The 12,369-nt window shown below is 34.8% G+C and overlaps 1 protein-coding gene across 6 annotated transcripts in view; it reads left to right on the forward strand.

Moving 5' to 3' along the window:
• Positions 1–12,369, forward strand: part of RALYL (RALY RNA binding protein like) — a 376,689-nt gene that overhangs the window by 185,642 nt on the left and 178,678 nt on the right. For 5 of the 6 annotated variants that reach the window (XM_064390447.1, XM_064390438.1, XM_064390465.1 and 2 more), the window contains one exon: positions 2,709–2,987. In XM_064390447.1, the coding sequence (XP_064246517.1) occupies positions 2,732–2,987 (256 nt within the window). In that variant the 5' untranslated portion in view covers positions 2,709–2,731. Of the gene's footprint in view, positions 1–2,708; positions 2,988–12,369 lie in introns of those variants that run through there. The other variant, XM_064390432.1, reaches the window with a different exon arrangement.

Below are 12,369 nucleotides of genomic sequence, written 5' to 3' on the forward strand. Positions count from 1 at the left end.
TTTTTATGAAATAACAATAGTTCACCAAATCCCTTGTTAAATAGCTAAACAACAGAGGAAATACAGTGTAGTAGAGTGTTTAGAAAACGTTGTGGTGGTAATGTGTGTCATAGAAAACATTGGTGGTAATAAATCAAGTGTTTCATTGCATATAATTTTCATGGGAATCTTGACTTCTGGCAGATTTTCTGTAGATTTTTTTCTCCGTGGATTTTTTTAATGGTCTGTTGGTCATGCTTAAACATTCCAACTGAGGTCATATTGTTGTGTTAGAAGTTATGTAAAAAAACCACTGAGACATAGCACTTAGTCAAAAAAAATGCTGGTCTGAAGATTAAAAAGTGGAAACAGAGGCACTAAAAGCATCTTGCTGAAGAGTCATGAAGAAGTGTATTGAAAGAGCCAGGTGTACCTGTCCAGGCTACTGCTTTCTAAGCCAGTCATACTTGTGATAAACTACCTCTATGTGTTTAGTCAAATAATTTCAGCTACATGCTCAATAAATGTATATAGTATCAAGAAGATGCTAAGAATTGTATAAGAACAGATACAGCTTTTTTTTTTTTTCCCTGGATCTTCACAAAGATTAACACAATACTCTCCATGGTAAGTTTTCCCAATAGAGTGGTATTTGAAGTGTGCAACTCAGCAGCACAGGGGACACTAGTTATTCCCTGCTCATAAGCAACTCCACAAACCTTATTATTTTTATACCTTGTTACTCTGCCATACTACTTTGGTTTGGGTCAGTAGAGCTCTTTAAGCTAACATGGCTGTGTTATTGTCATTTTGACTCCTGTGCAGTACAGGTGTATCTAAGATAGAGTTAAAATTCTTGGGTCTTAGAAAACATCAGCAGCGTACTTTATGCCAAAATGGATCTTAGTGTGCATTATATTTTGTAAATAGTTTGTCTTGATAATATTACAGTACTAAGCATACTACTTTTAATGTTCACAATATTCAGGTTAGCTATATACAGACATGACTTCAAACATGCACAATCTGCACAGCAATCTAGAAATATACAGTATTGAATTTGTCATGCTAAAGGTCAGAGGTTTGTGTTGAAGGCAGTTTTCCTGGTTTTCCAGGATGTGTGCATGTGTACACTACATTATGTTTCCACAATGTATTTAAAAATACATAAACTTAGAGGAAAACACCTTTTCTCTTATGTTCTTCAGTGCTTTCTCTAAATGCTGTAACATAAAGTTGCCATTCTGAGTTGTCAATCAAGTGAAAGCTATTTGACTGGCAGCTCTGCTGCATATATTCGTTTAATAAAACAGGCTGTTTGCTGAGACTTAGGAGGACTGCCCATACATTTCTGTTGTATGTTCTTGGCTGGAAGGTCGGGGTTTGGATCCTCAGGGATGGAGTCAGTCAAAGTGCTGATGGTTGCGACTGTGGCTGTTTTGTTCAGCAGGTATTCTGCAGAGTTCAGTGACGATGGTTCCTTTTTCGACCTTCATGTATGGTAGCTACTGATTTAAAATAAAAAACTTCCAATTTAGATGTTGGAATAGAAGTTATTATACCTTTTCATTCTGAGGAATGAACTGAGTTTTAACTGTGAAAAGTATATAACTGGATTCTTTTCTTGCCTGAGCTATTACTCTGATCTAATCAAAAGTATGAACAGGTTAAAAAATAGTAACAAAGTTCTTGGCTGTAAGGCATGGCCTATATTTGACTGCTACCTAAATGACCTTTTGCTTACAAAATAAGTTTTCTCTACTTAAAGCTATGCATATTTTTGACATCTCTGTGGTCCACTAAAGCTAAAGATAACCCAGTGCAGATGTGGGACAATTCTTTTATTTCATTCCCATCTAAGTAAATTAATGTAAATATAGACACTCGCTAGCAGGTGGAATTTGCATACAAATTATGAAAATCACATGCACTTCAGAGGAGTGAGGCTAGATGAACACAAGATATGTTGGGGTTTTTCCTCTTCTTTTACCAGATCTTTACCAGAAATAATGTGGTTATTCCCATCAGAGATTTACCAGGATGCATTTCTACTTGTGACCTCAGATAAAAGAGCAAAGAAGCAAGAAAGTCTGTGTTCCTAGAGTTAAAGTGGTTTATTTTTCTACTTTTTAATTCTCAGAACATAAGCTGCTGTCTTTTCTCACTTCTTTTTTTGTACTGAATTTACAGGGAAAATTGTTCTGATAGAAACATATTGATTGCAGTAAAGAATTGCATGTTACCTGCCTTGCACACCTCACAGCGATATTTAACTGGTGAGAAATGTGCTCTAACTGACACCAAACAAAAGCAGAGTTGTTTTTCATTTTAAGAGTTTGCTCTCTACATGGCCTTGAATGTTCGTTTCTTTGACAGTAGATAATGATTCATTCCCTTGCTTTGCAGTTTCTAGATGGCTAAGTGCTTAAAAAGTCAATATTGAATTTCTAAGCAGAAATCCACATATGATTACAGTAAAGCTCTGCTATCACAGCATTATATTAAGTGATGTATTGGTATATTCCACATCTATAAAAATAAGAAGTTTAAATTTTACTTTGGAGCAGTATTTTAAAAAGTGCTATGTTGATTTTATTGATATTTTGATTCTTCTGAGTTAAGATTCAACCAAAGTGAAAAATTAAAAGTGAACTATTGCTGGAAAAAATCGTCACAAGTCAGGGTAACTGTATGCTTAGAAACATAATTCTCTTTGTTCTTTATTTAAGATTTAAAGCCAAGTGATCCAACCATGACTGGCAAAACACAGACCAGCAATGTCACCAATAAGAACGACCCAAAGTCCATCAACTCCAGAGTCTTCATCGGTAATCTGAACACAGCTATTGTCAAAAAAGGTGACATCGAAGCAATCTTTGCGAAGTACGGGAAGATCGTGGGCTGCTCGGTGCACAAAGGCTATGCCTTCGTACAGTACATGAGCGAGAGGCACGCGAGGGCCGCGGTGGCAGGAGAGAATGCCAGGATCATTGCAGGGCAGCCATTAGGTAAGGATTTGTTAATACCATTAAAATACTGCCTTCTCTTTCCTTTCTGTTTGAACCATCATCTGCCTCTGGTGCCTATAGGACTAGTAAGTTTGTTTTCCCGATGTTCCATCTCAGCATATTTCCAGGATTTTGGAACTGACGGAACGTTTAACGAATGGTGTGTTATATTTCCAGGATTTTGGAACTGACGGAACGTTTAACGTATGGTATGTTACCTAGGCATTACAAAATATTTACCCCGGTAAACTGCTTATTTATTTAACAGATCACTTCTGAAAACTTTATATGTATTTGTAATTCCACTGTAGTGAGTATGATTACTCTTGTGAAGAAAAATGAATATTTTTTCATAGACTCTACTTTAGTAAATTTAGTGTAGTATAACAGGGCTCATCTAATAGATATCTAAAATGATACCCATCCCAATGATGTGTCAGATATTATACAGAAGCAAAAGAACAGTTTTTATTTGTCCTTGAAATCATGCCAAATCAAACTGTAACAGTGTTATTTAGAGAAGTTTATTATTAAAAACTAAGTTTGCATTTTTCCCACATAATACTGTAAACATTGTTCATCTAAATCCCAAATAAAAGAAAAAAAATATTTTTCTCTTCTAGTGCTTTTTCGTGAATGCTTAAGTAAAATCTAATTGTTACATAAAGCAACTTTTATGTCTGGAAGCTATTTTTAATTACCTATGTAGGCTGTCAATGATAAGCTCTGGAGTCCATTATTAGACTTACTGTCATGTGTATACAGTAATAATGGGCAGTACAGCAAGATGTTTGGTAAGATTCATAAGTCTTTCACTACACCTCTGAACAGTATTGCTCATATCCAACCCCAAGTGTGTAATGGCTACGTCAGGAAAAGGTGAAGTGTAGCCAGTGTTTTGGCTGTAACAAGCCATAAAGAATGGATATGGCTTCATTTTCAGTGTTGCAGGCTGTGGAAATCTATTTTTATGATTGTTTGTAGATACTGAAGTATTTGTGTTAGATGGGTTGTTCTTTTATCAGAGTTGTTGAAAGGTAATTTTAAGTTTTATAACTCCTACATTTTGGGTTCAAGAGAAAAATGGATTAAATAATTTCAATTGTATTCAAGGGGAGATTGCTTTCAAACTTCATTAGGAAAAGTCATATAGATGAGTGAAATAAAATAACTCAAGTGATAAAAGCAAGGCAGCAAAGTCAGTCTGTGGGATGGTATTATTAGAAGACTTTTCCTCAAGCGGTGTTCTCCAAGCAATAGGCCATGTAATGCCATCAATGCATTACTTACAGCTTCTTGCACACTGGTCTGACCAGATTTTTTAAACTGTGTTTTCCTAAGGCAATAGATCTGTTATTACTATGATTACTGTTGCTAGACTCTTTAAGTATTTCTTGTGGCATCTGTAATATGACAAGCATTTTGTACAAGGAAATGCCCTCGCACTGTTCTGTGTACTTTTGTGCTTTCTGTAGCAGGGAAATGAATTTTTCACAAAGAAAATTAAGTGACCAATAATTACTTGAATATTTTTAATATTTTAGTAATAACATAAATTGTTTATTCAATATTAAGTTTCAACTGTTTAATCTTAAAATACTTTGATTTTTCTGCACATTCTTCTGATGGCATATTCATGCCTCAGTTCCTAATATATCAAGGAATATAAAGAATATGCAAGGTGAGATTTTTTTTCTCTTCCTATTTGCTCTTTTTTATATGTGAAATGCAGTTGCTATCAGTATGATTTGACAAAAATAATGAATTTGTAAAAGTGGTACTTCTTGTTGAAGCAATTATTTCTATGAATTATTTTAATTGGCAGCAGACAATAACAGTCACCACACAATAATGAGTAGATGACTGAAAAAATTTACTTGGGACTTTTACCCAGAACATCATAGACACTAATAGTGCATTATTGTGAAATTTCTTAATGAAAATTTCTTTTTTCTCTGTCCTGAGAGCTTTGCATTCTGAAATAAATAGAACTAACAAATTTATGTCAACAGTCAAGTTATGGAAAGGGACAAGAAAATACTGTTACAGATGGACAAATAAACTTGTTTAACATAGCTGAATATTCTATTAAATTTAATTAGAATAAATTAGTAATATGAGGGCTGGATGATAGCCAGATAAGGAAAGCTATTTAAACAAAGGAACATATGAAAATGATGATTCCACGGTATATGCCAGATACTCTAATACTCAATACTTCACAAAAGAAAGCATAACTTCATTTATATTTTGTTAATAATGTACATTGGCTCTTTTATGATATAGTCAACTGAACCGTTTACATGGGCTCCTGCCTTTTATGGACTAATGTCATTCAAAATGCTGCAGCTTTATCCATGAGTCAGAAACCATTCACTTGTATGTATCTATGTATGTATGTATTTAAAATTGAACCTGTGAATTCTTATAGCTTTTTAGAATGCCACACAGTTGACGGCGTATCCTGTCTAAATGTTTCCTCTGAGGTGGAGCCACAAAAGATTAGTCTCAGTAGGTATATAACAAAGCATTTTGTTTAGCAAATTACTCAAATTTGATGTACAAATCTAAAACATTCAGTCTTGCCAGCTTCCTGTGGGTCGTTATTATTGGCCTGTTGGTCTCATCCATCAACTTTAAAGCTCCTACTAATGTGTGTAGTGGTCAGGGATATGTAATGGTGGTGCCATGGATACTGCAACTTGATGGAAGAGGATTTCATAAGCTGTGTAATTATTTCCAATCCTCCTGTTTCATAAAGTGCAACACACTCTAAAAAGTTGTGGGGTAGAAGTTTATAAAGGAAGACAAAAAATATGCTTGGGAAATTTATTGCTATTACTGTGAAGTTCAATGTAGTTTCTTGAAGTAATATTATGTTTTCATGGCAATAACATGTTTTCCTGCCCACAGGACAGAGACAGGTCAATATAGGGCACAGGAGTCTGCTTCACAATGATTATTTTGTAAATTGCTTCAGGCTGGAGCTGAGAAAATATTGAAGTTGTTCTAGGACAAAACTGCAAGTTATGTTTTTCGTTGTGAGAACACATCCACATTATTAACTCTTCTCAAAAGTTTTCACCCATTTTAGCACACCCGTGAGTTACAGAATATTTGTGCGTATCCACTTCCTTTCCAAATAGGACAAAGAGACAGGGTGAATAGGAATCATTCTGAGGAAATAGTGAGTCTGTCTGTGAACTTTACCAAGGGTGATTTCATCCTTCTCTGGTGAGAGAAGGATTAGACACCTGCTTGCCAAAAAATGAATGCAAGTCCCCCATTGCAGCTGTGGGCTGAGGAAATGAGGTGTAACCTTTCTCGTAGTGAGGAGCCCAAGCCTGAATAAAGATTTGGAGGTGTAGCCTCGCCAATGCTGAGTGCAACAGGATGATCACTGCCCTGGTCCTGCTGGCCACAGTTTCTGATACTGGCCAGGATGCCATTGGCTTTCTTTGGCCACCTGGGCCCATTCCAGCTCATGTTCCACTGCTGTTAACCAGCACTGCCACGCTCTTTTCCTCTAGGCAGATTTCCAGATATTGTTTCCGCACTCTGTAGCTCTGCATGGACTTCTTGTGACCCAAGTGCAGGACCCAACACTTGATCTTGTTGAACATCATCAATGGCTTTAGCCCATTGATCCAGTCTGTCCAGATCCCTCTGTAGTGCCTTCCACCCATCTTGGTGTCATCTGCAAACTTGCTGAGAGTACACTCCATCCCCTCACCCAATCATAAATAAAGATTTTAAAATAAAGATATACATAGCAGCTTCTGTCTGAAATTCTGGAATAGTTATATCAACTTCTAAATCATAATGTCCCTTTGATTATTCTTAGTTAATAGTTCATAGTCTCTTATTTTGTAATACCTTAATTATAACACCCATTTTTTGTCTGTTTTCATGCACATTTTTATACCGGGACAATTCCTTTAACTTGAGAAATTTTTTTCATTTGTGCATATAAGCCAGGCCATCTCACAGGTGTCTTTTTATCAAAACAAGTTAGATGGTGTAAGGCTTGTACTTTTGTTCTTTTACATGGAAGACGCATGGAATTTCATTCTTGGATCCTTAAGAAAAGGAAAGATTATAGTACCAAGAAAACAAGGGATGCTGTAGTTCTCCAGCTGATGTCCTTTTTAACTAATAAATTGGTTCCTCTGTAGCTTGAATACTGTTTTGTTGCTGCAAATATTACTCACTTGTGTCGCCTTCAGGTCTAAATTAGATGCAGTCTCTGAATACCAAGTGAGCGCATATTGACACGTAGTCTAAGGTAGGATGCTGGTTGCAGATATTTATTTTCAGAGACATACTCTTTTACACATCCTTTTCAGAAGCACAAGAGCCCTGAAGGGGCTTTTTAAATTATAACTATCCTGTAGAAAATATCCAAGGTGAATAGCAGGCAATAAAGGGAGATTTTAGAGAGACTCAACACATACCTTTGCTACAAATTGAACTGATGTGATAATAAGGTTGTTTTATCTTTTGTTTCCCTTGCTTATACTCAAAACATATCTTTTCTGTTTTATTTTTGTAATGTCTAACAACACTGAGAGACTGACGTGTATTTGTAGAACAAGGACTCTCCAGACTGAAACAATTTTTCATCTCAGTCTGAGCTACAGAAAACATTAATTATGTCATGAAAGTTTGTGTCTTAAAAGGAATAAATAGTTTTGCTGTTTTAATGAACTAATTTGGGGGGGGGGGGGGGGGGAAATCATTTTGGCTTAAAAATATAATAGTTTTACCCAAATTTTCTGGATGACTAATATTTACCTAAGCCGATGATAAGCTAAGATAAGAAAGTCAAATCTGAATTAGTGGTTATTCCATTTCCAATTAGTCCACAGTTTTCAGTCATGGAAAGCATACCAATTTCAGCATGGAAGCATACCGATCTTTTATTTGTACAAACATACTCATGATTTATTAGAATAATCTTGGTACTCTTACCCACCTACCTCCCACTAATGTAATGGCAAGATTTATCAGGAAATTTATAGTCTTGTTTTAAAGACTATAGTGGAGCAGTATCTGAAAAGGTTTCTTATTTTGCTTCTATAAATCTGTAAAGACTTGAGTTTTAATGTCGGTAAAAACCTTCCAGGCAAGGACAATGACTACCTTAGAGAAACCATATAGACTGCAATGATATAATTAAAAAGTGGGAATATTTTGATATTTTGATATTTTGATGTGTATTTTAATTAAATATTAAACATAGAAAAATTATGTAGACATAATGATTAATCATATATTCAAATTGTATTTTAAGTAATTTAGCATTAGGAGAGTGTATATTGCATATTCACATTACTGGAAGGGCAATGCACTTCATAGAAAATTCTTTGGTCCATTGTAACATCCGCAGGCTCACATTCTGATATATTGTACTTTTATACCATGGAGCATTACACCATGGAGTAAATAATCTGAGAACTGTAACTCAGTAATACGCAGGTAATTTTCTAACCAAGTAAGACTTAGAAAGAACAGTATTTAAGTTCTGATAAGCCATGAGAGCTTTACAGCATATGGTTTTCAATACTTGAAAGTTGTCCTTCAAAGAATATATTCTTCTTATAAAATAATCCACCTTTTAATGAATAGTGTTTAAGCAAAAGCAAAATCACACTTGTGAAATGCTATATCAGGAATTATCATTATCATGAAGTTTGAGAATAAAAAAGTTTAATAAGCAAATACTTCAATCAGTAAAATAAATTATCCATAAACCTATAAAACTTGTGAAATGTTGTGAGTCTTGGTTTATTGTGTGGATGGCTTTTATATTTGCTGAACTCATATATTTATTTGTTGATACTTCAAAAAGTGATACCAACTCCTTTTGTAAAATAGCCATCAACATCCAGGCCAGGTATTGAGGAAGTTTATTTGATCCAGTATTTTTTTTTATGTTGAATTAAACATAAAGAAATGATAAAGCAAAAAGACCAAGTGGTCTTCTTCCAAAATCAAACAAACAGAAAAAAAACCCTAAAGATAGTGCATTTGTAGCAAAGATGAACGTAATGCCTAATGTCATAGGAACTTAGATTGAAACTAGGGATATCAGGCTTGCACTGTCTTTACCAAGTCTTTCCCACTAAATCTCATCTTAGTCAATGTCTTCATCATCAAGCCCTCAGGCACACACAGATTGTTACAGAACATCTGAAAAATCATTAATTATATTTCCATAGTTTTGCTCAGAGGAGCTAAATATTACCCACTCAAACTGACTCTTTTATTCCATTATTCCAAGCTGTTTCTATATTTGGGAACCACTGTAATCCTCTTTCAGCCTACTCTGTGCAGGAACAGGGATCCTGTGCATAGCTATCTCATAGGTCTCAGCCTTTTTTTGCTGAGGCCTTTTGCTACTTATGTCCTTGTGGTCTTTGTGAAGCCTGTGCAACAGGACACACGAGAGCAAGTCTTAGTGTAGAGGACCTTGGATACAACAATCTTTCTACACAGAGTCTTCTAATAGTCCCTTACTGTTGCACATTTTGGTGTCTCCCAATACTTTATACCTTCTATTTTTGCAGTAAGATCCTGCAGCCATAGCAGCAGATTATAAACCAGTTGTTTCATCCTCTTGAACAGAAAAACATTATTAAATCTTGTTGTCACTCTACAGTCCTGTTTCTTGTGCATTTCTATAATCCATATTTCTTCATCCTATAGTCACATTGACACAAACCATTGCATGTGGTATCCATGCAGGTAAAACAATTCATATAACGGTAGGAAGGAAGGGTCATTTTTAATAATCATCCTTCAACAGTTCAGAACAGGGCATGATTGCACAATTGATGTATGCTTGTTCCAGAAGAGCAAGCTGAATTCTTCATCATGAAAGAAAAATCCATATTTTAATAAAATTACCTGATTCCTTAGATTGAGAATCCCTGGACTAAGAATGAGTGAGTTTTACTCCTCACATTTCACAAAAGTTTCTATTTCTCTCTTGGTGGGACTTGGTCAATTACAAGTGAAACTACAATTTAAATCTATTTTTCATGTTCATACAAGTACATATCAAAAAAATAGTTTAGTTATAAGGTGAAATTATGGGGGTGAAGTTTTCCTTATTGCTTGCTTGGTGTTTCTTTCTGTGAAATTCTATATATTATCATAAAATGAAAGTTTGCAAAGTTCTTCCTGGAATAAGGTTTTGTACTTTGAGTAGCCTGATGTCAGCTCATGCAAATGTTAAGTATGCCCTCCATCATAATGCCAAAAAATCATGGCCTGATTGCTTGCCATCAACACAGTTATTGAGAGAAACTCATTCCTTTAGGGCTTTATAAAGATGCATCTAAAGATAGATTTAATCTTCTGCATGGGCAACTCATCTTTAAAATCATAGACAAGGTGTTATTATGGGATCTTTCTAGGTCCTTCTCTGCTGTATATGTCTGTATATGACACATGTCTGTATATGACACATGGTCCATCTGCGTAAAATGTTACTTTTTTCATAATTTCATCCTTGGATTTCATAAACACTGTAAGTCTTTTTTCAAGATGAGTCTGATATATACTTAGTAATTTTGTAAGAGATTTTCAAAACATCTATATGATGTTATCTCAAAGATTTATGTACTAAGCCTTTATTATGTTCATATCTTGATGAGACTGTTGTTTTTGTGGTTTTTTAGCAAACTATATCCAGTAGGTCCTTCTGGATTTGAACTTAATGCTGTTTTATTTCTGTTGTAGGTCTGTAAGAAGCTTCCTTTGTAACAGACAGGATTCTTTACCTTTTCTTAAATATACTCGCTTTGATTAGTGACTGCGGGGATCAATAAAATTGTATAGCAAATCTATAATGTTAAATTCTGAATTGTCATAACATTAAGCAGTGACAAAAACATTGTTATGATAGGTTCTCTCATCTGTCTCCAAGTCTCATGTGGAATGCACTGTACAAAACCAAGAACTTTCTGTAGGATGCTCTGCAATTTTTGGTTTGGTGTGCTAGGAGGTCTTGTAGTCTGAATCTTCACTTTTTTTGCTTGATCTAACATGATTTAATTTGATAAACTATTTTCCATGTATTTGCCTTCTTTCACTTCAAATAGAATCTCATCAAGAATGAGTGATATTTTCTTCTTGGTCATTTGAAAATACTTCACTATTTCATTTGTACTGATGCTGTTAGAGTTGCTAATGTCTTGTCACCTGTTTTTATAAAGTGTGCCTGCCATATATACTAGTTTTCTCATTCTTTTATTAAAACATTTCATTGAGTACCTCTTTCCAAAATGTATATGGAGAAATTCACTTCTGCTATGGGTTGTATGGAAAGGACAGAGAATCAGAAGCTTTCACATCTAAAACTGACAGGCCAGTTTTTATCTTTCTAACCTGCAATTTGAGGTATGGGGGTTTTCAGCAAGTATTCAGCACTTAATGGTGACAGGACAGAAATGCTGTTTTAGTGTACTGCAGAATCTGGGTAAAACAAACCCAGCCTGTTATTTTTCCTTGGACTAGATTTCTAAAGCCTTGAAATAGATTTGCCTCCCAAGATATCACTCAGCTGTTTGGAGGAGAAAGTATAGCAAATATTTTTCCTACCAGAATACTGATTTAGCATGAAAAATTCTTCTCCTAATCCAAGTCTAAATTCATGGAAGCTGATCTTTATCATGATGAACTTTTAGGATCACTCTTCCTGTTTCTTTCCTTTCTTAGCAGCAAGCTCAGCTAAAATTAAAGTGTTCTTTTTTCTGTTTAGCTTAACTGAGACAAAAAATGTTTTGAGGGCACATTTGCTGTCTCAAGTTTGATTTTGTGTCTTAAGCCTATTTGCATTTCACACCTAAGGAAAATACAGTGGAGGAAACCTGTTTGATCTCAGGTTTCACACTTAATCCTACAATTCTTTCAACAGCACACTGCCTTATCAGCAAAACTGTGTAAGTCACATATATTGGAAAGAAAGCCCCAAAGTTAGTTGTTTATAACTTATTAATAATTCAGTTAGTTTTCAGCACATCATACTGGCAAAGCAAAATTCACAGAAAAACAAAATAAAAGGGGAATTCAACAAATTAGATGCTCTTACTCTGTACTACTTCTACCTTTTCTAGAAGAAATGTTACTATTAATGAGCTCCACAAAAATTTTATGAAGTTTCAAGTAAAAGTAATTTTCTAGGTATTTAATTACTCAGAACTGAACACTATTCATATCTTTGATTGTTATAACCCTTTATGTGACTTCAGTACCTGCTAAAAAATTAATGGTATCTAAATCAGACATTTTTTCATGGCAAGACTTACAATTTTCAAAAGGCCAACTGAAAAAGGATTAAGTTGTGTTTTTGTTTACCTTAGAGAATACATCGTAT

Source organism: Passer domesticus, chromosome 1 (assembly GCF_036417665.1).
Source record: "Passer domesticus isolate bPasDom1 chromosome 1, bPasDom1.hap1, whole genome shotgun sequence".
Classification (NCBI taxonomy): Eukaryota; Metazoa; Chordata; class Aves; order Passeriformes; family Passeridae; genus Passer; species Passer domesticus.